This window comes from Lampetra planeri, chromosome 12 (assembly GCF_965212315.1).
Source record: "Lampetra planeri chromosome 12, kcLamPlan1.2.h2, whole genome shotgun sequence".
NCBI lineage: Eukaryota > Metazoa > Chordata > Hyperoartia > Petromyzontiformes > Petromyzontidae > Lampetra > Lampetra planeri.
This window is the reverse complement of record NC_136118.1, coordinates 8,362,720-8,390,492: the sequence shown is the minus strand read 5'-3', so window position 1 is coordinate 8,390,492 and position 27,773 is coordinate 8,362,720. Positions and strand designations below refer to the sequence as shown.

Sequence of the window (27,773 nt, the reverse complement as noted above, 5' to 3'; positions counted from 1 at the left end):
AAGAAAAAACCCCCCGAATTATCTCGGGGTGGAAACGTTTGACGTGTCCCAAGCCCACTCGGGTGGCGATTTGATGCAAGGATCATTTAACACTGGGGTGAAGGATAAGTGGCTGCAGGGGCATGCATGTTGAACTTCATTCTCACCGTACGTGGCCAACCGTACTCATCAGAGGCGCGCGGGGGAAGGACAACAAACTAAAAACAAAACGCAGTTCTAACGAAACGAGTTGTCCATCTGGATTTAAAAGTGCACTGCTCCAGTCGCTACCTAATAACACGCGGAGCGGAATCACATCAGTCGCACGCGCATCGTAAAAGACATCGATTCGCACACGCGCACGACTCAACCGGGAGGGGCGCGAGCTTAAGGATCGACGTCGAGTCGACGGCAACCAACTCAGCGTGGTACCCCGAGCGGGCAGCAGCATCGCGAGCAGTGGGGGGGAGGGGGGGGGATATCGAATACACGATCACTGGCACCGAGCCATCCCGCGTTCTGCACGGCCATCTGCACGCGACACGTTCATTAGGCAATCACCGACGCGGCACGTTTAATTACCCCTTAGAATAATCGTCTTAACTGTAAGTCGGGCAAAACAAGCGGAAAAGGTGTGCAGGAATATTTCGACGCGTTTTTTTTTTGCTTGCGCGTGTTTGTAAAGCGGAAAAAAGTTTCCCATGGCGGTTGCGCAACGGCGCCGTTCCGCGAGCCGTTTGGTGTCGCAGTGACCGCCAGCGATGCTGATCTTTGCAGGCGGTTCTGCGACCCGCGCATCGCGTCCTTGGGGAGGCCAGGTGTAAACTCGCATTAACACAATTCCCCTGGGGGAAGATGGGGGGGGGGGGGGGCCCTGCGGGGTTTGGGTGTGCGCTGTGAGTCGTGAGTGATCAGGGGCCGTTGAGGGGTTTTGGTTATTTTGGACAGGGACTGCTGTTTGGAGGAGGTCGTGGGCAGGAGAGACGGGAGGGCCAAAGGAGGGGGAAGGTTATTTATTAAAATTTATGGCCGCCCATTAAAACAGCATACAGGCGATGCGCGAAATGTTCACATCGGTGCGATAAGTCAAAGCGGCATAACAGATGGAATTTCCTAATCGCTTTCCTTTTTATTTTTTTTTTGGGGGGGGGGCTGCGACGGCACGTGACCCCCCAACAGGAGTTGTTGTTGTTGTTGTGGCAGTGCCGGGGTGGTGGCCTTGGGTTCTGCGGCCGAGGCCGTCGGACGAGGCGAGCTGGGGGCGGCGGTTGTAAGGGCCGCGATTCACTCGGGCAGGTTCAGCGCGCCCACCGCTGGCAATCGTCTCCCACAAAGCCGTTACTCTCGAGCGGCTCTGGAAACTTGGCACCGCAGTGACACGGCGCGACAACGGGGCTTCCGTCAAGACAACCGTGACATCTGTGTGTGTGTGTATGTATTATGTGTATGTGGGGAGCGGTAGTGTAGCGGTTAGCGTGCTGCGCTACGAACCTGGCGTCCCGAGTTCGATTCCTGCTCACGGCCAACACCAGTGACGATTATCTGAACCGGTCCCGGGCATCCCCTAGGTCGACTCAGCCTCAAATGAGTACCTGCTGCGATGTATAAACATCGCCACTGGGGACACAAAGGCGGCCGGGCGTGGTGTTGGCCACCCCCACCCCTCGTGTGCCGTGCCGGCCTTTATAGGTGCTGCTCGCTAACAGCACTTGCCCCTACAGTCTGTTAAGGCTACACGGGGGATCTTTGTCTGTGTATGTCGCACCGTACGTAGCCAACCGTGCTACTCGGAGGTGTGCGGGGGAAGGACAACAAGCTAAAGACGAAAAGCAGTTCTCATCTGGTCCACTTGGTTAAAAGCGTGAGATACCACGGTGTCCATCGTACTCCGATGAACCGACTTATCCGCCCACGCTGGCAGGGTATTTGGCCTACTCTTCCACGTCTTGGAATACCACTTGCGCCTTTCCCCACTCGCCACTCGTGACCTGCTGATAGACTGTGGTAGATCCATTCTAGATTTGAAGCTTTCGTGACTGCAAGGATTCATATTCTTGGGTTTTTTTCGGTAAAGTCACGTAGGTAAAAAAATACAAATAAAATGTATAAAAGTAAAATAAAAATAAAATAAAATAAAAATCACGACGTTTCGGAGGCAACACAAGCTTCCGTCTTCAGGTGGGACCGTCACAGCACGATTGCTGTATCAAGTATATGTGGTAGATCCACTTCTACTGCTGGGTGGACAGAGGCCGGGCTATGTAAGAAACGTGCCCACACGGGGGTTGTTTAACCATACTTCACCATGCTGGTCAGCGCAGGTTGATGAACAGGTTGTACGAGGCCAGTTCAGATATCGCTCGCCACTAACTTTAGCTAGGAATCGAACGCAGGTGTTCAGTTTCACAGTGCAGTGCGCGCAAAACACCGCGCCCATCGCTCCACCCCAAAAAAGTAAAAAAAAAAGCACGTGCTGAAAATTTCAACAAAATAAATATTAAATATACACAACTCACAAGCATAAAGCTCGTCTGCAAGTGGCAGATGGATTGTTACTCTCCTCAGCAACGTGAGAGACGGCAAAGGCTTGGGGAGGGCCTCCATCCAGCAGTGAGTTGATCACGGCTGCATAAGAACCCGGCGCGCTGTTATATTGGGGTGGCAGGGTGGAGCAGTGGTAACACCTGTGGGCGCCGGTCTGTGTGAAGTGTGCACGTTCCCCCGCACCCCCCCCCTCCTCCATAGCCAAAAACAGACAATGTCACCGGTGTTGGCCAAACATCCCAATGCAGGACCCTCCTGAAAAGGAGTCTTCGGACTCAGCGTGGCTTTTCTGGGTGAGTAAGTTAATAATTGTAATAATGGCGGGAAAACAAAGCAGGTTTTGTAGGCAATCAAACGGCGAAAAATTTAAACGTGAAACAATTCCGTCGGCAAGGCCGTAACACCTGCACGCTCACGAGTGCGGGCAACGTATTCGCACCGGCACGGTAACCACCGCTACCACCAAGGTCACAGAGAGAGAGAGAGGCTTCTACATCAATTTCACTTGGCGGATTAGCACGAGCACTGACATCACCCGAATTAATAGCATCATTACTGCCGACATCAGGTTACAACAGCCTTGCAAGGGCTTCTGTGGGCAGTTGCGAGTAATTACTTCTGCCTTCTGTTATCACGAGGAGAGCCCCCCCCAATATTTACGTCCACTTGACTTAAAAGGAAAAAAGCCATTACACGGTACGTTACATTTCTAGCGGGAAAGGGGAGTAAGAACAAAACAAACCCGAAAGTGATTTAATTAAAGGCGCGAGAGGGGAAGAATGTAACTTTGACAGTTTGTAATTCTCCACCCGAATTTTGACTTCTAACACCGCTGGGATGGCACGGGTCTCTCAAGCACTGGGGCAGCACCTGGGCGGGGCGATTGGTGACGTGGGAAAGTCGGATAACAAGCCCCAACGCAATGCCGGTCGACGTTTACCGCAATGCTGCAATGTGTTGTCGTGAAATAACTTGCAGGCAAGTCTGCCTCCCTGTAATGGGCTGCTTGTATCGTTATGTCTTGATAACAATAACAACAATAATTATTTACAGCCCTTCGTCACTCCACTGTCGGATGAAGGCCTCCCCGAGGGGGAAGAGCGCCTTGACAAAGGAATTTGCATATCAAGAGGAATTTAGCATATTTATGGGAAATGCAGATATGTAGTGACTAATCCTTTGTCAAGGCGCTCTTCCCCCTCCAACCCAGCTTAAATATACGCTGCCAAGCCTGGTGGTGTTCATTCAGACGCTGTCTTTCCGACAGACCTGTTCTTCACCTGAGGACGGCTGCTTGCGTTGTGGCCGAAACGTCGTGAGAATTATTTTATTATGTTTTGTTTTTATTATTTTATTATTTCCCTTCTACGTGATGACTTTACCGAAAGAACCAAGAAGATATATGACCAGTTCAGATATCACTCGCAAACCGATCCTAGACGTGGTCAGGAATCAAACTCGGCTTGCCAGGGTTGTGTCGCGGTGGGCCAAGCGTGGCGCCAACGCTTTAACGTTGCGATTGGGAAAAATTCACAACTCAAACTACTTGTGTTTGGCCTGGAGAGAACTGAAGACCAGGACAGGCTCATTCGCAAGATCTCTACCCTCTACGATCAGCTCAGTTTGCGCCTGCAGGCTTGCACACACACACATCACGGTGCTCCTGCTACCGATCATCGGTCCACTTAGAAATTCACGCAAAATAAAACGTTTATCGATAGGTATGCAATTGTCACCACTCAGAGCGAAAAATGTATCCATTATTTTCACGCGCGGCTGTGTTTTTGGCGCAACACCATACCGCGAACGTGCGTCACCTGTCGCAAGCGTAAGACATCCAATTAATTTCCGACAAACAAAAAAATTAAGATCGCCGAACTCGATGGCACTCGGCCGTCATCAGCTACTGCCGACAGCTTCTGATACCCACGAGAATCCGTTCCATTTTTCGTCGCAAATTGAAATCCGCACACAAAAGGCATTCCGACCATATGCAAATTGCAATAGCTTAGCAGCCATGCGATTATATTCATAGAGATCTTAGAAACTATTTCAGACATAAGGGCCTTAATTAGATGTGATTTTCCTTTCTTAATTGAGGGTCAGGAGAGAGATCCCCCGAACGGAGCCACCAAATGAAAGGGTCGGGTTCTCAATGCGGTTGCGTTGGAAGTAACTGCTACGTGCAAGTCACATTCGCTTGAGAAAGGAATGTTCCAGTTACCGGAGACATAATCCGTTAATCGGCAATTTAGCCGACTTGCTGGACGGCTGCCCCGCCAACGGGGGATTTCTGAAGATCGTTCCTATCTTGGAAAACGCTGCCGCGCTAAGCGACGACAAAAAAAAAGACGGCCGCTGCGACGAGCAGGTTATCGTCGAGTCCTGGCGCGAGTGTTTGTGTGGTGCCTCGCTGTAAGAGCAGGGCCCGCGTCTCCGGCGAGATGCCAGCTACGACGCGAAGGCGGTGAAGGGCGCAGCGCTGCCATCCGCCCCTCACGCCACTGCTGGCGCAGGGAGGGCCTCCAACTCGACGGAGCTCTAGAGCAACCCCCTTTACAGTTGAGGATTTGCCCGACTCTTTCATGGTATTTCTTGGTTCTTTCGGTGAAGTCACGTAGATAGAAAAATAAAATAAAATTTTAATATAAAAAAAATGATAGCCAGACTAATTGGAAGACGTGGGAGTTACCACACTCTATCTCACCACCCGGGACTTGGCGATCGACTCTTTACACCGCTGGAGGTAGGGGGGGGCGAGGGGGTTTGGGGGGGGATTTTAAATGCCATGCCGGAAGAGCGAACCTTCGACCTCAAGATTGCAAGTCCAGCTTCCCGCCATTACATCGCGGCAGCTTCCCTTCTACTACATCACAATTGAACGCAACAACGCAATCGATGTCTGCGGGAACGACGCAGCCCGAAAGCCGCGAGCAGCGGACGAGTTTGTCATCTCAAGTCCGTTGACTTCGTGCCTCTGAATGTGTGAGCCACCCCGTAACCCGCGACACCACCGGGCGCAAAACCGCGTCAACGTTCGCCCGCAGACATCCCGAGAGCGAGCGTCTCCGTCACAGACGACGACGCTCTCTCCGCGCAACACGACGTTGGAGCGGCCGTAACGACGCGCCGGTCGGAGTGTTGTTGATTACGACGACGACGCTTCTTCTTGGTTCTTTCGGTAAAGTCACGTAGAAGGGAAGTAATAAAATAATAAAAATAAAACATAATATGTTTTATTATGTTTTATTATTTTTATTTTTATTATTTTATTACTTCCCTTCTACGTGACTTTACCGAAAGAACCAAGAAGATGAATCCCTGCAGTCACGAAAGCTTTAAGACGACGACGCTGTTCATTCCGTGCCACGCTCACAAACATCGCGTCGCGAAGACGCGCGCGTACGCACGCACGCTTTCCGGGCATGAACATTCGGATTTCGCACCTCTGATTAGCACGGTTGGCTACGCGCGGTGCGAACAAAGTTAAGTGTATAAAATCTATTCACCGGTTTCGTTTTGCAACCCGTGTTAAATCACAACGGACTTCGGCTTAGCCATCGAAAAAAGATGGTCACCGCATCACGCACTTTCAGACGCGCTTCTGTGGCCGTCTGGAATGCTCTTCCTTCCGACATTAGGAAGCAACTAGAGCAATACACTTTAAAATCTACATTGAAGTAACTCATTTCCCTTTAGAATTGCTTTCTGTGTTTAGTTTGTTGCCCTTCCCCCGCACCTCCGGATAAGCACACGTGCGGTGCGAAAGAAGTTCCACGTGCACATTTTGCACTTGGCTCCCAAACCCTCAGTGCCCACCTGCGCCACTCGCCGAACTATAATGTTAACGGTCTCAACTCCGCGAGCAGGTGCGTGCACGCGCGCGTGAACGACACGTGGCGCTTGAACGACACGCGGCGCTTGAATCTAACGAGCGAGCGTGTTCAATTGCCGCTTCCTCAATAAGACGAGAGAGTGGAGAAAATTGCGGGCTTTGCGTTATGGGCTCGCTTACACGACACCCTGGGGGGGGGGGTCACGGTAATAACCCCCCCCCCGCCCCCGCGTCTTCCTCCCTAAAAACCTGCCAGCCTGGAGCTAACGAGCATCCGTTTCACGTGCACTCAACACTGTACGTCGCGAACGCATTTCCCCGCACGCGGCGTGCGCCATTTCAGGCCGAGGTGACCTAAGCAATCCCCCAGGTCATGTTTCGATACTCTGAGCCTCTGTATCCATCGTGCCGAGAGAATGTGCTAACCCCGACGGTAACACCAAGGTAAAGATCCTAACCCCCTAACCCCCATCCCTTAACCCCTGACTCCAAACTTAACACCTAATCCTCATGCCTGGGGCAAAGTGCAGTTGTTGGTGGGTACCTATTAAGGCCAGCACGGCGCTCAAGGGGGTGATGCGGCCAATACCACACCCGGATGTCTTTTGTCGCCCCAGTGATGATGTTTGCATACCACACCAGAGACTCATTTAAGGCCGAGTCGATCTAAGGGAGGCTTCGGAGAGATTTGGATGCCACTTGGTGTTAGCCATGGTTATGAATCCAAGTCAGGTGGCTGGATTTGTGAGCGCAGTATATTAACTGTTGTGGCACCGCGCAAAGAGCATGCATGCGCGATACCATCAGTGGTGCAGTGAACAGTTTCACTGTGCTACGAACCGAGCGACCCGAGTTCGATTCGCTCTCGCGGCCAAATATCGGTGACGAATATCTGAACCGGTCCGAGGCCTCCGCTGGGTCGACTCAGCCTTATGCGAGTACCTAGAGTGGTGTGCAAACATCACCACAACCTCGAGCGAGCCGTGTTGGCCGCCTTCAGAAAAAACAGCACTTGTCCAACAGTCGGTAAAGGCTACAGGGGGGATCTCTGTCTTTGTAATCCTGCACACGTGCACACACGCATAAACAAGCACACGCATATGCACGTGCAAAATACAATGATCCACCTGTGGCCTTTAACGGAGTTGTGGGGAAGGTACTGTTACCGAGCAGCGAGTAAGGCTCACCACCGATGTTAGCCGAGGTTGGGGCTCGAACTCGTGCACGTGTGGGGAGCAGTGTGCCACCACTCCCAACACACAAATAAAGACAAAAATCCCCCAGTATAGTCTTAGCAGACTGCTGGGGCAAGTGCTGTTAGCGAGCACCTATGAAGGCCGGCACGGTGCACAAAAGGGGTGGGGGTGGCCAGGACCAGGCCCGGCCGCCTTTGTCTCCCCAGTAGCGATGTTTACACACTGCACCAGGTACTCATTTGAGGCTGAGTCGACCGAGGGAAGGCCCAGGACCGGTTCAGATAATCGTCACTGGGTGTCGGCCGTGAGCGAGAATCAAACCAAGGTCGCTGGATTCGAAGCGTAGCGCGCTCACCACTACGTGCTGCCGCTCCATCACTGGTCAACGTGACGGCGAGGTGAGTGTTCACCTCGGAGCAAGATCGTGAACGGGTGCAATTGATGCACGCGACCAATTACCCGTGTGGTGGAGGTACGTGGGGGTTTGCGTGGCAGCCAGGCGGGACAGTGTACGGCGGGAGGGGAAGGCAGCAGCAGCAGCCGATATCTCAGCACGCCGGGGGAAATATCCGCTCGTGCAGTGAAGAAAAACATTGATACAGAGGGTGAGTCGTTGTGCGCCATGGAACAGAGTGATGGGTCAGCACAGCTCAGACCCTGGGTTCGAACACGGGTTGCAGCCAGCTGTGGTTAAACCAGGTTCTCGAGTGCAGTGAGTTGATGATGGTCCAAGCCTGGGTCACCAATGACTGAACACAAAAACCCAACTTCATATATATATATAAAAAACAAATTTTGCCGGCTGCCTGTCTGTCGCACGTCAAAAGCATCCGCACTCGCCGACGTCGCCGCCAGTGCTCTACGGCGAGCGGCGCTGCGCCGACATCTCGACGGGCGGGCCGCACACGGCCATCCAGGCCGTGCTCCAAAAACCGCTCACGCCGAGGCCACGTTTACGACGTGAAGCGAGATCCGTCCCTGGCAGTCCACGCGGCTCCCCGAGCGAGGTCCCCCCCCGTTACCTCTGGATAACCGCGTGCCGCTCCCGCAGAGGAATGCAAAGGCAAAGCAGAACTTCAGCTGTACAGGCAGGCAGGCAGGGGCTGTTCTTCGTCCGTCTCGTTGGGATCAGCTGTGCGAAACGCACCGCAGCGGTTGGCCACGCAGGTCTCGCGCTCGTTCAGGTTGGAAGTAAAAAGAAAAGAGCGATTTACTAAATTATTTTTCATTTTGTTGCCGGTCTTTGTAGTACAGTGCTACATTTTAATGTTGGGTATGATACTGCCCGACTCAACTCAAGGTTCAGATTTTCGTTTCCTTTTAACAGCCCTGAGTCAATTCACTCTGCTCCACGAGGGCTCTTTCTCCATGCTGACTCAGCAGTGCGGGATTCACTGGCCGTACGTCGCAGTGCGGACTGACGAAAGCGCAGAAGTGCGGTACAACGATGGACTTTGCTGCACAACGATGGACTTTGCTGCACTGCTCTTTCTCTGCTGACATCACAGCCCCGCAGCAGCAGCAGTCCGCAGCGCCCATGCAAGCACTGCCCAGGCTCAACCCTGCTTACTTTCAGAAATCTGATGAGATCGAACGCATTCAAGGTGATTTTCTCACTCGTCGTCATCGTCGTCGTTGTTGTTGTGTGTTTTGTTGTTTGAAGGCATATTAAACAACTGTGCCAGGTGGTTGTCTTGATTCCGCTGGCCAGGCAAGTGTCAGGTCTAACACACGGATTCGGTCCGCTGTAGAGAATAATCTGATTGAGACTTGGACAGCAGTGGCCCGGAGCCAGATAGGAGCAAATTTTCATGCAAAAATGCATGCCAGCACCATGGGGGCTTTTTATACCAAGTAACTTTATTTAACGAACTATTTTTTTATTTTATAAGGTAAGGCCCACTGAGCTACATAGCTCTCTTGAAGAAGTGACTTGGCCACAAATGATAGCTTAACGAAGTGACTTATTACATGGAAATTTATAGCAGCCAAAATACCACTTTGGGTGCCCGAGTTCGCATTAAAAGTGAACCTCTCAGAGTTTGTAAAAGGTAAACACCAGGAAACCGCTTCTTGTAGATGCACGAGAGGAGCGTGCGGGGAGAAGTGCTGGGAAGTCGCCATATATGTGGAACTTTTTTCGCACAGTACATAGCCGACCGTGCTAATCGGAGGTATATAACCTTTGACCTCTCGAGCGAAGAGATTAATTGTCACGATTCAGCGATGCCATTTTCAATATATTTTAACGGCCTCTCGTTTTCCTTGGTTCTCAATTTTGGTCCGTCACACTTGTACGGTTTCCTCCACTCCATTGGCCTCGTTGCGGCTCGCGCATCCAATTTGCAAAAATATCAATGAGCGGTTATCAAGCGCACGCTTTCAACGCATTTAAACGAGAGCGTAGGGATTGGTCTCTAATCGACGAGCCGAGGCATCGTGACAGGCCCACTGGTAAGAACGACAAACAAACAACAACGCCAAGCTGCACTGACCAGCGTGCTGACACCGTCAAACAAACCCCAAATTTTGACACGGCGTGGGGGAGACCATCATCCAGCAGTGGATTGACAAAATAAGCTGCAATATTTGCTGCATTGGCTTATCTATTTCACTGCGAATGGAGCCTAAAAAGTCAGCCACTGTGAGACTTCAAATTACTTCACGTAACTCCTCAAATCAACGTCTTCGCTCTAAACACTGCATTTGATAGTGTTTTCGATACACGATCACATGACAGCATTTCACATTGAACTTGCCATTGTTTTTGATTTAGCAAAGGAATGCTTGGCAATGACGTGCAGAAACTGGACCCTCACATTTGCCTCATGCTGAAAACCGTTAAACCAATTTACCCACTGAACCTTGGCTGCTGTTCCACTATTTATTTAACCCAGATCCCCCACCCCCCCCCCCCCCGTTTTGCTAAAGAAACTCCTGCTCCCAATGGTCTCTTCCCCCTGGTCTTAAATAAAGGACGTTAACCAACTCCGGCACTTCTCCAAGTGCATTAGGTATTTGGCTAAGATCTTCGCCTTCATGCTATCAGAGCAATTCGCATAATCACTTCAGTAATAAAGGTTTCTATTAATAAATCACCCCTCCATAAATTCGTCCGAGATCCCAGAAACCAATTTTTGGGATGGCGCAAGGCAAGCTGACGAATCGGGGTCAACTGTTGGAGTTCTGCTGCCGAGGATCCTAACAAAAGTTGAGGGCCTAGCGCAACTGCCCCTCGTGGCTCCGTTCTGCCAAGAGAAGGGTGGCGGCTTCGTCGTCAGCCGTTTCGGAACAGCGACCGCTCGCCTCTTTGCCGCGGTTGAGTCGGTCTAGAGTCACGGCGACAGCGCAGTCAACACTTTTCCAAATCACATTCCACGAAAAATAAAACCCAACTGGACGGAGTCCGCTGCCAACGCACAGCGGTGCCGTTCCCGTCCGGCCTGCGTGCGCGCAAAAGACACGGCGGGGGGGGGGGGAAGGGGGGGGTTCTTGGTGGTGGTGGCGGCGGCGGCGGCCGTGAGTGATGGAGCGCACACTCTGCGGCTGGCGGCGCGGGAAGATGCGAGCGTGCGATAGAACCGACGTGGGACGGTGCAGATACAATCGACGGGCGAGTGCCGGGGCCTGCCCAGAGTCCCCCGTGCGTGCGTGCGTTACATGGCCAACGAGCGAGCTCCAAGCGGGTGGGCGAGCCAACGAGTGGGAGAGAGAGCGGGCGGGCGGGCGGGCGTTCAAACACGCGCCGTGCTTCCTGAGGGGCCCCTTCTTGGCCGCGCTGGGCAGGTGAGCGAGGGGGTAGCGTCCCCATTCGTTGCGGTTAAAAGTTCAAAGTTCAACTGCTGCTCAGCTCGACACCCCCACCGCCGTCGTCGTCACCGCAATGCTCCAGAGTGTGACAATCAATTCCACGCGCCGTCAGCGCAGAGAAGGGGGTGAACCCTGGGCATGTGACGATTCATCCCGGTGAATGTTAGGACAAATCCGTGTCGTGATTTTATTTTTTTAAAATATGTTTTTCCTTGTAAAAAACATCGGATGTTTTTTTTTTCTCCATTGTGGTTTTTTTCGTCTCGTCTGTACAGTTTTGTTCGCTCCGCTTTTCTAAATTGAACGTTAGCATATCTGGTACCTACAATTTGCACAGTGTGTAAATAAATGCAGGATTCTGTGTGTGTATTGTGAGAGTAAGAAGTGGTTTTAATTGATGAATCGATGCCTTGATTTACGAATAGTAACTGGAGCTGTATCTCACACACACCCTGCAGGGCTATTTGCTATCCAACATTAGGCCGTACAAAGTTACACTGATGATCTATCTGGGTTTATTTTGTGACCGAAACAAAACATTACACGCAAGCTACAGGAGTGAATTATCATTGCTCATTTTCTCTACAGTGTACTTATTAATGCAACGTTATTAAAATTCTAAACACAGCAGGAGACAACATTTGGTATTATTGTGTGACATAAGAGTGTACCTGTGACATTGTCTCCTTCTCCCCAAACTTAATGAAAATGGAATCTCGAATCGAATCACAAGCACGAAACGTTACAACTCGTCTGACCATGTGGATGAAAGGAGAGGTTTTACCGTTACCTGTCCGAGCGACATTTCGGGCTGCCACCCCCTGACGTACAAAGATCCAGGACATCTCACGAGGAGGAGGAATGTCTCACATCGTCTGGAACGGCGTACCGAGTGGTTAACGTAAGCCGCGAACAGTCCGGAGCGCTGCTACGGGAATCATTTTGGCACCCAGCCACATCTACCTCGCCTTGTTTTGTCCTCGCGATCCAGTAGTGTGGGTGGTGGTGGCAATATACGCTACGATAATATGGGATCATTATGCTATGAAGGGCCATTTCCATGAAACGTCGCCTATTATACGTTTCCTTTTCGGCGTTAATGATGAGCGTGTTGAATGTTTTATTTGTCCTTGGGCACCAATGCTAACTCAAGTATCACCAAACAATTTACAGGATGGTTATGGATAGGCATACCTTGTGCTTGCTGCATTCACAGTTTAGTGAATAACATAAAAAAAAACATTGAGAGTCATTTGTCAGTCCACTGTTGGGTGAAGGCCTCCCCACGTTAAATTAGTAGCAGGAATCTTTTGACCAAACAGCGCAAGGCGCGAGGCCTAACACCGATAACCCCCGCTTCCAAGCCAAGCCGAGCAGCAGTGCAGGAAAATAATGAGTGAGAAATTGAGCCCTGGGTGTATCATCGCTATTATTACCACCCGCGCCTACTGGACATCCGTGAAAAAGAGCTTTAAAACTCATCGGATTCCTCCAATATAAAAATTCTCATTCTGACTTTTAGCGTCCCGGGAAAGACTTACAGACCTCGCAGGACGGACAATCGGAAGAGCGGGAAGACGGACAATTGGAAGAGCGGGAAGACGATCCTGGGAAAATCGCAACAGGTGGCGGCGTTCCTCCGTGTTGTTATCGGACCCCCCACTCCCCACCACCCCCCCCCCCACTCCCCACCACCCCCCCCCCCGACCCACCACCCCTCCCCCACCACCGTGGGTGTGGACGAAGGGGCGCTCACCTGGGAGTACTGCGGGAAGATGGCGATGGCGAGGGGCAGCGCGGCGGCGAAGGTGGCGGTGCACACGAGGGTCTGCAGCGGCAGCGCGAGGCGGGGCCGCGCGCGCAGCAGCGCGGTCCTGTGCCAGGCACACGCGGTGGGTGAGCCACCACCCTGCATCGATAACACTGGTCAAGACACTTTTTCTGGCATAAGGTATTCCAACGGGTTTAATGTAATTTTGGGGTGCTGATTCCAAATCTGGCATCAGTTTTTGTCTATCGCATTAGGTTTTTGAGATATGAAATATTGCATTATCAATAAAAACTGCGGAAGAAAAATATTAAATGTGGATATCTACATAAAATGATATTATAAACACACTATCCTAAAAATACAGCACCATGTTTTAACACTAAAGCAGTCACCGACTCGCAACAACTTAAGTGACAGAGTTAATTTCAGGTAAAATCAATGAAAATGGGGTATGCCGATAGCATAAAATGAGATGTGATAGAGCAAATCTGAGATCAGATTTGGAATCAGCACCCTGAAATTAGTCTAGAACAGCTGCAAAAGTCCAGGCCAGAAATGTTTTGTTTTTTGTTGACCAGTGTTATTAATGATGATACTTGAATTTTATACGGAGCGTCATTTCGTGCCAACGGCGTCACACAATGCAGTAGGTTAATTATACATCAGGAGCAAATCCCACAGACGGGGTTTGGCTACGCGCTGCGCGAAAGAAGGCCAACGCACGCACGCACGCACATACACGCCAAGCAAATGAAAACCTTTACTACAGCAAGCAAAATAAAAAATGAACAGCAAATTAAGAAATGGCACCAAAACATAAAAAACACAAACAAAAAAAAATTAATCACAACAAAGATTAGCACGGCTGGCTACGTACGGTGCGAAAGAAGTTCAACTGCATACATACCACAAACTACAACAATGACAAATGAATGTACACTCACATGGACAACAGGCAATTAAACACTATTATCGTTATTATCATGTTGCTATTAAACAAAAGTGTGAAGGCAATTCTCGTGTGCAAGCAGAATGCTTACGCAGGTATTATTGACCTCTCGAGCACAGAAATATTTCATTGGGTAATGCTGATCCTTTCTTATTAGATCATGTGGCTAATATAGATCCGTAAAGGAAGACATCTTAAAAATAATAAAACGCCGGCAATTACGCACTCTTTTAGAGATACGTCGAAAATTTCACGCGCGAATTAATTTTTTTAAAAACCTTTTAAAATCAACACGTTGTACATCAAGGGCCGTTAACAAGAATGTGCGCGCTTCCACGCGGGACTCTCGCAAAGCAAGCAGGCCAATCCTGAAATGTGAAAATCGATATCCCAAAAAAGGATAAAAAAAAATGTATATATCACATTTCATCAAATTACTATTCTTCGATTAAAAAAAAAGAGTGAAGAAAAAAAAAATCCCATTATCTCATCAACCCGACCACCACAACTACAGAATGTACAAATCACGCAGAGGCAATTACCACGCGGGGCAGTGTCTGCAATTAAAGGCGCGAGCGACGCTGTGCGTCGTCTGAGAATGGAAGGGGCTCTCTCCGTCTCTGTCCCTCGCTCGCTCGCTTGCTCGCCCCCTGTGTGCCCCGGCACACCTGTGGTGGCGCGGGTCAGAGATCACAGCGCGGCAGGAAATCCGAGCCATTCACCGCTCATTTCCCGAGGTCGCGAACCCTGAGCCGCACCCTTGGCATGCGCGCGTTAAAGCGCGGGTTGTCAGACTCTGCGTGTGTTTGTCTTTGTGTGCGTGTAAGTGGGGAGCGGTGGTGTAGCGGTTAGCGCATTGCGCTACGAACCTGGCGACCCGAGTTCGATTCTCGCTCGTGGCTAACACCGGTGACGATTAGCTGAACCGGTCCTGGGCCTCCCCTAGGTCGACTCGGCCTCAAATGAGTACCTGGTGCAGTGTGTAAACATCTCGCCACTAGGAAGCCAAAGGCGGCCGGGCGTGATGCTGGCCACTCACCCCGTTGTGTGTTGTGCCAACCTTCATAGGTGCTCGCGAACAGCACTTGCCCCAACAGTCTGTTAAGAGGCTACATGGGGGGATCTTTGTCTTTGTAAATGAGAAACGGTGAAATAGTGGACAGTGAATGGCGCCTCAAAACCTGAACTTCTAACTTTGAGTGCAGCCATAGGATCGGTTGCGAAGTTCATCGAGGTCAACTCGGCCTTATACGAGTACCTGGTGCTGTGCCGGCCCGAATGGGTGCTCACTAACAGCACTTGCCCCAACAAGCCTGCTTAAGGCTATATGGGTCTTTTGGCTTTGTGTGTGTGTGTGTGTGCGTGCTTGTGATTGTGTACATGAGTGCCTGTTTGACTGTGTGCGTGCATGCGTAGTGCAACTGAAAACAAAGTTCAGGTGATGTATCATTTGTTCTATAATTTGTGTGCAAACGGATGTCAGATGTGCCGAGATCCCGCGTCACCGCATTTGTTGGCACGAACACCGTTTGAGACGAAAAGACAGAGATGCCGTTGTATATTGCAACGCCCGAGTGTGTACAATACAAAGATCGAACAAAGATCCCCTATATAGCCTTGAGCAGACTGTTAGGGCAAGTGCTGTTTGCGTGCGTGTGTGGTCAACAATACGTATTTGTCCAGTGCCGATGTTTACACACCACACCAGCTACTCATTTAAGGCCGAGCTCACATAGGAGAGGCCCGGAACCGGTTCAGACGACGCTCGCCGCTGACATTAGCCAAGAATCAAACTCAGGGAGTCAGATTTGTAGCGCAGTGCACACGCACACACAAACACGTAGCACATACTCTCCACATTGAGTGTAGCACCTCTTAACTTTGTTTGCAAAAACTAAAACAATAGACATCTGGGAGCGTTTCCTCCGCGTCTTGTGCAAAGCTACCCACGTTTGACATGAACACTGACACGGCAATTCACCGTAGGATGAAGGTTTCCCCGTCGGCAACTGGGGTGATTTACTTCATGGTGCTGGTCACTGCCAGGGGGCGAAGGGTGGGAGGGCCCAGGACCAGTTCAGATTTCACTCACCACTGGTGTTAGCCATGGCTGGGAATCGAACTCAGTTCTGTAGGATGCCTCACCCCCCCACCCCCCGCCCCGCCCACTCACGGCTCGTACTTTATACAAGTGGCTCGAGGCAATTATCCAGCAGTGGATAAGGCATAGTTACTGTTGCTCATGATAAGTTTAGCACATTCTATATACGCATGCATTCTCCCATAATTGCAGTGCTGACAAATCTGAGAATTACAATTCCGAAATCAGAATCTGAATATTTATTCATACAGGAGGAATCCGAGGAGCTATACAGCTCTCCTTCTTGGTTCTTTCGGTAAAGTCACGTAGAATGGAAATAATACAATAATAAAAATTAAAACATAATAAAATAATTCTCACGACGTTTCGGCCATAACGCAAGCAGCCATCCTCAGGTGGAGAGCAGGTTTGTCGAGAAGGACGGATGCTTGCGTTGTGGCCGAAACGTCGTGAGAATTATTTTATTGTTTTATTTTTATTATTTTATTATTTCCATTCTACGTGACTTTACCGAAAGAACCAAGAAGATGAATCCCTGCAGTCAAGAAAGCTTTAAATCGAAATCTATACAGCTCTTTTTCACAGATGTCCAGTAGGGGCAGGTCAGAACGTTACACCAACAAATAATCTGCCCTGCCCACTGCTCTTGCTGCTGAGCATCTGTGAGAAAGAGCTTTGGAGCTCATCGGATTCCTCCAGGATAAAACACATTTTCCGAGACTCACTACAACTCGACCCACCACCCTCCTCCCCCTCCGCCAATGACACCGCGAGCAGATCAACGCTGTTGTTATTTTCACAGAGAGTCCTCCCCGCCCTGACAAGCAGCCACACAGGGGGAATCCTCTCCTGACATTCCTCGGATTGTAAAAGTAATTTCCTGGGGTCAGGCCCCTTAATGATGCCTGCACCCCCCCCCCCTCCAAATGACCTCCACAATCCAGAGAGAATTTCCGCTTGTATATGTGTATACACACAACCACACGTATACACACACACAAACACTCCTTCACACAGGCAGGCGGACACACATACGTGAGTGTGTGTGTGTGTCTTCGTATTCGCATTCATAGGTCCGAACATATGAGCAAGCAAATATGCAACGACCGTGATACGAGCCTCCACACACCGTGGGAGTCGTGGGCAGGGCGGGGGGCATTTGACCATACTTCACCAAACTGGTTAGTGCGAAATTTCGATTTAAAGCTTTCGTGACTGCAGGGATTCATCTTCTTGGTTCTTTCGGTAAAGTCACGTAGAAGGGAAGTAATAAAATAATAATAGTGAAGACCTGGTCTTCACCTGAGGACGGCTGCTTGCGTTGTGGCCGAAACGTCGTGAGAATTATTTTATTATGTTTTATTTTTCTTATTTTATTACTTCCCTTCTACGTGACTTTACCGAAAGAACCAAGAAGATGGTTAGTGCGAGCTGGTGAAGTTGCGGGGGGGGGGGAGCACAGACGTGAGGGACGTGAGAGAGTAGAACTACAGTGCAATGGATTTTCTGCACTCTTCTTCTTCTGTGCCTCTGCTGCCAACAATGCGTCCTGGCAACAGCAGCAGCAGCCGCAGCAGCACTAACACCCGTGATGCATGGTGGTCGCGGTTCAGCACTATCCAGGCTCACCGCTGCTTAGCTTGAGAGAGAGAGACATCGAACTCGGGCGCATTCTGAGAGATGCGAACAGTTTATATAAATATATAGCCACGCGGATTACGCACGCACACAGACCTCGCACGCGCATTACACACACACACATACCTTGCACACGCATTACACACACAGACCTTGCACGCACATTACACACACACACAGAGCTTGCACACGCATTACACACACACAGAGAGCTTGCACACGCATTACACACACACACATACCTTGCACACGCATTACACACACAGACCTTGCACGCACATTACACACACACACAGACCTTGCACACGCATTACACACACACAGAGAGCTTGCACACGCATTACACACACACACATACCTTGCACACGCATTGCACACACAGACCTTGCACGCACATTACACACACACACAGACCTTGCACACGCATTACACACACACACACAGAGCTTGCACACGCATTACACACACACAGACGGAGCCATACGAGAGTCACATGGGCCGCCACGAACGCAGCCTCTCGCACGGCGAGGCTAGAGACATAAATGCATGCACAGACACTTTCTCTCCGAGCGCCGGCAAGCGATGTTGGCCAAAGTGAGAACGTGCAAATTAGGCCGCTAGAAACGTGTTTGCGCGAGCAAAGCAACGGGAAAAACCGGCACAACACGAGCGGCGGCGAGTACGGGGGGGGGGGGTATCATAAAGTGGTGCAAGGCAGAGGAGGAGGACGGACGGACGGACGTGGGGGTTCGATGGTGCTGATCGCTCGGTCCCTTCGCGATCGATCAATGCGCGAGCCTACGTCATCGTCATCGCACTGCGGGGTTGGCGTTGGGCACACCAATGGAGGATGAGCAGAAACCGTCAAGCGAATCCTCTCCTCCTCTAGCCCCCTCCTCCTTCTTTCATCCTCCCCCCCCCCACCACCAACACTACCAACACTTCTTTGTGTCTTCCACCCCCGCCGCCACCTCCCCCCATGCGTCGCATCCCCACGATTCGAAACTAATATAATCAGCCTGACATGTCCTTGCCCATTAAGCGGCAATTACACAGCTGGGCGGTTCTCGGTGACCGGGTAAATAAACACCGCTGCACGAGGACAACGATCTTCGCCGTTCTGCTATCTCCTTGCCCCCCCCCACTCCTCTACTAACACACCCCCACACATCATACTTGGGGGAGGGGGCACGGATAAGGAGTGGGGCGAATGTGCTAGGGAGTGGGAGCGGGAGGAGGAGGGGGAAGCCGAGGTGGTGGAGATTGATTGAGCGCGAGTTGGAGGGAGGGGAGAGGGTGGGGAAGGAGGTGGGGAGGAGGTGGCTGGGGGAGGCTCCATGCAGCCGTGTAATTACTCCAGGCTGCACAAACAAGCGGCGCTAATGAACCAATCAGGGTCTCGTGCGCGTCTCTTAACTCGCCCCACCCCCCGCGCCCCAACGCACACTGCCCGCCCCCCCTCTCTGGTCGCGTCGCCACGACCCTTGACAATGCATCCGCCATCAACCCGGCCGCTACCTGCTGGAGGCACTGGGGGTTGCCACCTGTCTCAGTTTGTGTTCCTGGATCTTACTCTTGCGAGGTAGCTGCTGTCCTGGGCAATCTGTGAGTATTCCCGGGACAGTATAAGCCCCAGGTTTTGTCAGTTGCGTAATGATACGCCAACAACAACAACAACACTCTAAACGATGCATTTACACGCAGATCTCCCCCCCCCCCACCCCTCTGCTGGTATTGTAAAATATTTGTCGTGTCACGCTATCGTCCCGGTTTTTAGAGATCCCCGAGGTGGCAACCGATTCTGGCACCACACAGCCCCTGACGGCAGCAGCAGCAGCAGGGCGGTTCGGTGCCTGCAGCCCCCCACCGCGTCCACGCAGATGTCTGGGGATTCAGAGGGGGTAGCGGTCTCGGTGCCGTGAGCGAGATGTTAACTCCCTCGCCTGGTATACAGGAGGGTGGGGAGTTCGATCCCGACCCATCACGCCTATATATTTGGAGTTTGCATGTTCTCCCCCGTGGCCGCGTTGATCTTTCTCCTCCGGTTTTCCCCCTCCATATTTAGAATCGACGTGCGATTATAAGAGTAATTTGGTTGCGATACATTTCCACGTGATAAGACACTTTCGTTGAGCAATAATTTGTGGCCGGGTCGCTTCTAAAAAAGAGAGCTATATACAGTAGCTCAGTGGGGCCTTACCTGCTAAAATATATATTTTTTAAATAGTTTAGTTTGGTTCAAATTCTCGGCACGTTGCTAAGCGAGAGCGGCCGTGGCCTACGTCGTGGAGCGGTGAGCGCCGTGCGTCTTGTTTTGGCCAGCATTTGGGGTGGGTGGGTGTTGGTGAGGTAAATGTGGAGCAGATGGTCGCGGCCACGTTTCGTGAATGTGGGATTGATTAGGCAATTCTTACACAAGCGAGCGAGAGAGCGGGAGAGAGACACCGATACACAAACACGCAGTCCTTTGCGATCTGACAATGTGTTAGCCAGACAGCCAACACATCCACTCTTAAATCTATATATGTATTACTAGACATTTTTTCCCCCTCCATTTGTACAACTATCCACAAAATGAGACATTCATGCTCTAATTTTACGTTTAAATGGTTCAACCCTTTTGCCTCTTTTTTATATCTAATATCTAGTGTTTGATTTTATTTGAATATATATTGCTTTAACAAAAACTACGATCTGTACCGCTGTTACAAATTGTTCTATGAGGTGCTAATAGGCTCAAAAATATCGCTCGGGGAGTCGAATTGATGATTGTATCCAACTGCGCAGAGCTTTGAGTTATCAACCTTGCATTGGCCACGATAATTCTTCTGGTTTCTCTGGTGTCCTCCAACGTTCGGCCAAAACACCGATACATGGCACCGGCCAAGCGTCACAATACAGGGCCCTCGAGCGAACGAGTCTTCAGACTCAACAAAGTTTTCTTGGCTAAAGGGGCGGTAGCACAGTGGTTAGCACGCTGCGCTAATCACTGCCATGTCTCACATTTCTGAACCAATGCTGTAGCCCCCCGCCCCCTCTCTCCCTTCGCCAGCCCTGACCGACCAGCACGGTGAAGGATGGTCACAAACAACTCCCACATCTGACATAGCGCGGAGAATCTTTCATCACATCAGCGGACTGACATTAACTCTTAAAATAAAATGACCTCATCATTTCCCCCCCGCCCCCCGCCGCATCCCCAACGTACCCGTAGCTCCCCTCCGGCGAATTACACGTGCGCTAAATATAACCGGTGACATATCCGCTCAAGAATGTGAAGGATGCTTCATTATAATAGATTTAATTGATTTAGCGCCTCCTGAGTGGCATAAAAAAAGTGTTGTCCAGAGGTCACCGGGCCTAGGCGGGCTGTTCCTAAGCCTGCTGGCGCGGGCGCAACGATAGTTTATCTTAGATCTGTCAAGCGCGCTCCGTCATTCAGCACTCGGCCGTATTATTTCAGGTGCGCTTACACTTTCTGGTTAATATTAGCGCTTTGGTACAGAAGTCAAACAAACTCGACCCAGCATCATCGTCGGCGCGGGCAATATTGGTTTTCCTCGTCAGTGCGAGCTCGGGGAGCGAGGGGGCCGGGAGGGTACGGCTGTGAAGAGGGGAGTTGCGAGGTGGGGAGTTAGGGGGGTTTAGTGGGGGAGGGCGAGAGGGGTTAGGGAAGGGGGACAGGGCCATAGTGGGGTCGGTTGGGTTGGGGGGGGTGGGTGGTTGACGGGGAGGTGATGGTGAGAAGAAGTGGACCTAAGATGGGATCAGGAGACGGTACAGCAAGCGGGGTTGCCGAACGATCTGTGCGGACGTTCGCATGTTTTCCGCGCATCCCGGTTGCCTCTCGTCAGCATCGTTCATTCATAATAGATGCATGTAATACAAATAATGAACGGCCATTTCTCAACCTATTTCTGGACGAAAGCCTCCCCCCCGTGCCGTGTGGTCACGGGCATCGTTTAAACGTCCGTCACCGCGCTGTCCCGTGCGGGAATGGTGAACTCGGGGAGGGCTCGGGCCCGATTCGGATGCCACTGGCCACTCATGTTTGCCGTGGCCAGGAGTCTCGCGGTACACGACCCACTAAACCACCGCCTCCCAATTAGGGAGTCCACGCTCGTGAGATGATCGGCATGTTATAGGCATGTGACTAATAGGCATGTAGCCAATACATCGATTCCACAAACAGCTCTTGATACTTGCATCAATATGTGGCTAGTAATACTCAATTATACAAGACAGAAAGCAGGGCTGTATTGTAACGCTGATTTTAGGCTACTCGAGCAGGACGTGAAATCGGGACGTGAAATCGGGACCAAGATTTGACAATTCATCAGCACGAAATTGTGACAATTCATCAGCACGAAATTGTGACAATCCGTCAGCACGAAATCAATCCACTGCTGGATGAAAGTCTCCCCACCCCACGTTGGTTTTGGGGGTTGCTTCAGCTACGCTGATCAAGGGGAGCTAGGGAGGGGGGGGATGCAGTCAGGACTGAGTCAAACGTCGCTCGCCACCGACGTTACGTCGTGGCTGGGAATCGAACTCCTCCTGCCAGGTTCCCAACGGGACATGCTTAACCGCTGCACTCTACCCCCTAAATACAAAACACCTGAATAAATATGGACGTTTACATATGTTTTTAGATTTTTACGTGCGAAATCAAGAATCAATTTGTCAATCGAACAACACCTTCATAACAGCATCCCACGACGCTGTACATTAATTATCCATAAGGGCCAAATCCCATATTTCAGCCACTATACCAAGCAATTGAAAAGCCCACTACACCAAGCAAAATGAATCAACAAATTAAGAAAAAGTCACGAAAAAAATCGCACGAACAAAGACAAAAGCAACTCGCGTTCCACACCCTTTGCTCGCCGCAGCTGCCCGGCTCTCGTGGAGCAGGGGGAACACGGCAACAGCAGCAACAACAACAATAAACAACAACAACAAACAACAACAACAACAACAGCGGCGCTCGCGCTCAACAACGACGCGAGTCCCTGCTTATTGGAAACTGGCGTCTAAATCCTATTTTCAAAATGACATCAGCTGCTTTCTTCTCTCGTGGGCACCGCACAGTGGGAGGGGGCTGAGCGGTTGCGGGGCGCGGGGAGGGGGAGGGGGGGTCTGAAATCCGGTACCGGGAGTGGGGAGCGGCGAGTCAATCCTGCCGTTGTGGGTTTTGTGGATTTTAGGAATTGCGTTGCATCGCGGCTGAGAGCCGCGGTGTCGTCGCGGTTGTTGCAGAAAGGTTCCGCGCGCCCGACCACTCTCGCACTCGCGCGGACCCAAAAACGGACTCAATCCCCCCCATTATACTTCATTAGTTGTTATGTCTCAGCCTTTAATTAAGAAATAATATTTTCACCTTCGATATATTTGCACTGCGGCTCATGCGTGACCGCAGGTGTGTCCTCTCGGCCCAGCCGAAGGGGCACAAAACATTCCACTTTTTTTTTTGCGCCCGTACTGTTTTGATTGTATAAACTTGAGCCCGACGCTTGTGTAAACATCCCCAAATAACCTCCTTAGTGTTTGTTAACGTCCAGAGAAGTGCAATGTATATTTTAGTAGCTAACTAGAAAAGTGTATTTTAAACGCCGCCTTTTTATGCCTTGTTAATCATGGTTTCATAAAAAAAAAATAGAGCCTTACTCAAAATAGACGGAGAGAACTGATTCGCTATAAATAAGCCCTGTGCTTGGAGAGGACTTGTACACACAGCAGTGCGTACGCACACGTTGTGTGCACACGACGTGTTTCTGCAAGTAATGAGGAATTGCACGGCCAGCCGCTGAAACACTCGTCTCTCAAAGCTCGAAGACCACACTCGAGCCGCAGTCCACCCACGCCGCCTCGAACTTCCCAAGCGCTCCGTTACAATTAAAAACCCCACGGCGTGTTGGGCAAAGCGGGCGTGCGTGCGCGCGCGCCAATTGGTTACTCGTGTCAACGCGTTTTCATACGTAGCTGAGCAATTGGATTCTCAACCCGCTGCAAAACACTCGTCCCGGCAGCTCTCAACGCGGATAACACTCGCCGCTGCCGCCGCCACTGTAGCCCACACACGCATCCTCAACTTTTCCCCAAACCGAACCGCTCCAACACAAACAAAACGCGTGGTAAATCTGCAGAGCGCCTCGCCCGAGTTTCTGAGGACAGGCCCTAAGACGTTGCGAATACCTTTGCCGATCGTCGGTAGAACTTGACGTTTGTGCTGATTAGCGGGGACAACATTAATCGAGCAAGCGACACATGTGTAGCTTGACAGATGACTTAATGACCCGCCACAGGGGTTAAGCTGTGTGACTCCTGCTTGACGGGTAAAGGATTTAACGCCATGCATATGGAGTTGGGTCATCGAGTGTTTGCGTGTGTGTTTGTGCGTGTATCTGTGTGCGCGTGCGCCTACACGAGTGTGCACGTACATATATGTTCGTGTGCATGTATGTAGTGACGCACTTCGCAGACAATAACGGGAGGCGCTCTGTTTACACATTCCTGCGGAGGAAGCTGGTGGGAACGTTGGGTTGCTCGGTCAATGGCCAGGGTCAACGACGGCGTGGTGTATTCCGCAAATATGCCCGACTGTGAGGGCGGGCACAAGCCGGCGTGAGTAGGTTAAACGTTGAGTTTTATAAGGGCACCACGGGGTGACCAGCCCCTCCCCACCCAGCTCCACCTCTTCCACCTAGCCCCACCCTCCCCACCCAGCCCCTCCCAACCCTCCCCTCCCCACCCCGCCCCTCCCCACCCTTCCCCACCCTTCCCTCCCCACCCAGCCCCTCCCTCCCTGCACGACGGACACAATAATCCCCTGTGGGCTGGTGTAACCAGGAGGTTCCTACCAGTATTAAAGCCTTACACAGGCACAGGGAACACGATACTCAGGCCAGGGCAGCAACAGGCTGCCTGACCCACAACACTGTAGACGACGACAAAGACGGAGACTTGTGTCGCTCCACGGGTTCCCCTTCAACAACAGCCCCGAGTCGTCTCCGGGGTCCCCCTTTTATCCCCCCAGGGCAGCCTCGCTCCCCAATTGGCTACGCCCCCCTTCGAGAACCTCTTAGAAGGTTCCCGGGCTTCTAGCGTACCCCCTCCGTCACCTTCTCCCCGCATCCCTTCCTCCCGCCTACCCCCTCACCTGCCGGCCGACAGGATTACCATGGCAGCCGAGTCCCTTTTTGCCAGCAGTCAGCGCGACACGTCATAGTGACCCATTCCATAGCACTACACATGCATGTGTGGCATGTGTGAGCGCACAAGTGGAACGCTGGTGCGGCGGTTAGCGCACTGCGCTACCAAACCCGGCGAACCGAGTTCGATTCACGCTCACAGCCGACATCGGTGACGAATATCTGAAAAAGTCCTGGGCCTCCTCTAGGTTGACTCAGCCGTAAATGATCACAGTGCTGGGGGTGTGGAAACATCAGCACTGGAAAGACAAGAGTGGCCCGGTGGAGTGCTGGCCACCCACGCCCCCCCCCCCCCCACGTGTGCCGTGCTGGCCTGAATAGGTGGTCACTAACAGCACTTGACGCAAAAAAGTCTGCTATGGCTAGACGGGGGATCTTTGTCTTTGTTCCGAGTATGTTTGGCTGTGTTTTTCCACGGTCTCACTGTAGACGTGAAGATGTTAAGGTGCACTCGTCCACGCCAGGTGTAATGCAAACATAGTTTGTGTTCATTTTCTTTTCTTTAAGATGTTTTTTATGTTTATTTGTGGGACATCTTGCTAGCAGCCAAAGTACATTTTATATTATTTGACTAATAATCCAAAACATTACTTCATGTAATACATAGCATAATAAAATGTGTTTTTATGTTCATAGTAAAAACATTGTAGTCTGTATAATTAAGCATTAGAAATAAAGGCTTTACTGTTAATGAGTACAGCAAGTTGGCTACTGAGGAACGGTCTCTTAATGTATTACGAATAATCCCTTCTTTGATGAGTTTTTTTTCATTGACTCCAGAAACACACAGAGAGGAAATGTAATTGGCGATACACCCCAAGAAGGACCGTCAATGAGACCGAGTAGGGCTTTCCTGCACAGATAAATATCTAATTATGATGATTATTTTAGATTGTAGTCTGCCACAGTAGGGGCACGACCATTTATTCACCCAATCAAACCAACGTGATTCAGTCTCAGATCTGGAATTTAGCCAAATTCAGTCAAAAAAACGAACTTAATAAAACGGGTTTCATTTTTAAGCAACCATTGTTGACTGACCTGAGATCATCAACTCTCAACTCAGTTTAACCATGGGTGGCCAAAACCCAGATTCAAACTCAGAACCTGGGTAGTTGCTGGCTCCTTATCCCTGTGATTCCCCAAGCCACCCGGACGCTTTTGAGACAACTGAAACCTTTTCAACCTTTCATCACAATCGCACGTTCTACCAGAAGGGGAAATCAAAGTGAATTCTCAATGAGTGAGCGAGCGAGCGAGTTGGCGAGCAAGTGAACTATGAGCGAGCGAATTGGTAAGCGAGTGGTAGGCCTCGGCAAGGTAAGGTAAAAGGTAAAAACAACGAGCCTACCTTTACCCTACCTTTTACCCTTACCCCATAATGTGTAGTACTCCAGGTAATTACTGGGGTACTACACATTAAAAAGGTTTATAACAGCTAAATGCTAGGTAGAGCGCTTCATTCATTTAGAATACTCTCGATGATTCCAATTTTAAATGGAGGCCACGGACTGCGCCACAGAGCTTTTAGCGAGCGGTAAACAAGGTATTTACTGGGTAATTCTTCCGCGCTACCTTTACCCTACCCTTTACCTTACCCCTTGGCATGTCGACACCTTTACCTTTACCCTTTTACCCGGTAAAAAGGGTAAATTACCTTACCTTGCCGAGGCCTAGCGAGTGGGCGAGAACGCGAATTATGAGCGAGTGAGCGTTGCCCTCACCTCTCCAGCATCGCCATGATGAGGGGGGGCAGCACCAGGATGGGCATGGGCAGCACGATGCGCGTCACCGCCGTCTCCGCCAGCGCCTGGAACGGAGCGAGCGCGGCCGCCATGCGGGGCGAGACAAACAAACACGGTTGTGGGACAAACGCGTGCCGCGTGCCCACTCTCACTGGGGAGAGTGCCGGCTAGGTAGGTGTGTGACCCGGGCACAGAGCAGACTCGGCTTGTGTTGCCACGGCGGTCCTGATGGGGTTGGGCCGGCAACGAGCGGGGTTGCCAATGGAGCCTGGGGTGCTGCACGCAGGTTGAAGCTTCAGGCTTGGGCTCACACGTGGTATTTTATTAGAGGCGACAGGTTTTCAAAACGCATAGGTTATCGGCATCACAGCAACACATCACAATTCCGCAGTCCATGTAAGATACATGTATTCAGACTTGCCTTCCCATAAAATCGAATTTTTTTAATTAAAACGGTCTCTTTACTTTTCCTGTATTTTTAGGGACTACTTACCTTTCTTATGCTATTCGTTGCGCTCGGTTGCACTTTATTTCGTGTGCGGTTACAATTGACTTTGCTCATCCGGTGTTCCCATTCGGTTGTAATGTGCACCGATGCCCACTTTATTAAGGGCGTAAAATGAATATTTACTGATTGATTGACATCTCCCTTGGTGGCCAGACAACCAGGAGAAATGCCCAAACTTCCCACAAACAACAACAACAACAACAAATGACACACGGGGCGCCCTTCAATGGATCTGAGCGTCGACGTCGATCTGAACGCAAGTTTTTAAGGAGGCGGCGTCCCCAGCGTCTCGTGAGAGGGAGGAGTGGAGGGGCTTGAGCGATGAGTGCGAAGGAGGACAGGGAGTAACACCCCGGCGACTCGTGGAAAGTGGGGAGAAGGCGGCACGAGAGATGTGTGGGAGGGACAGGGAAGCGGCTCTCAGAAACTCGACAGAGTAAAGCCACATGCTAGGATCCGAATCGGATGACAGGGTGGGGGGGG

At 51.0% G+C, this 27,773-nt stretch overlaps 1 protein-coding gene across 2 annotated transcripts in view; it reads right to left on the bottom strand.

The window, feature by feature from the left end:
- Nucleotides 1-27,773, bottom strand: part of SFXN5 (sideroflexin 5) — a 132,447-nt gene that overhangs the window by 12,615 nt on the left and 92,059 nt on the right. For both annotated transcript variants that reach the window (XM_078599406.1, XM_078599407.1), the window contains 2 exons: nucleotides 26,762-26,847; nucleotides 13,121-13,238 (listed from right to left, as the gene is read on the bottom strand). In XM_078599406.1, the coding sequence (XP_078455532.1) occupies nucleotides 13,121-13,238; nucleotides 26,762-26,847 (204 nt within the window). The remainder of the gene's footprint in view (nucleotides 1-13,120; nucleotides 13,239-26,761; nucleotides 26,848-27,773) is intronic.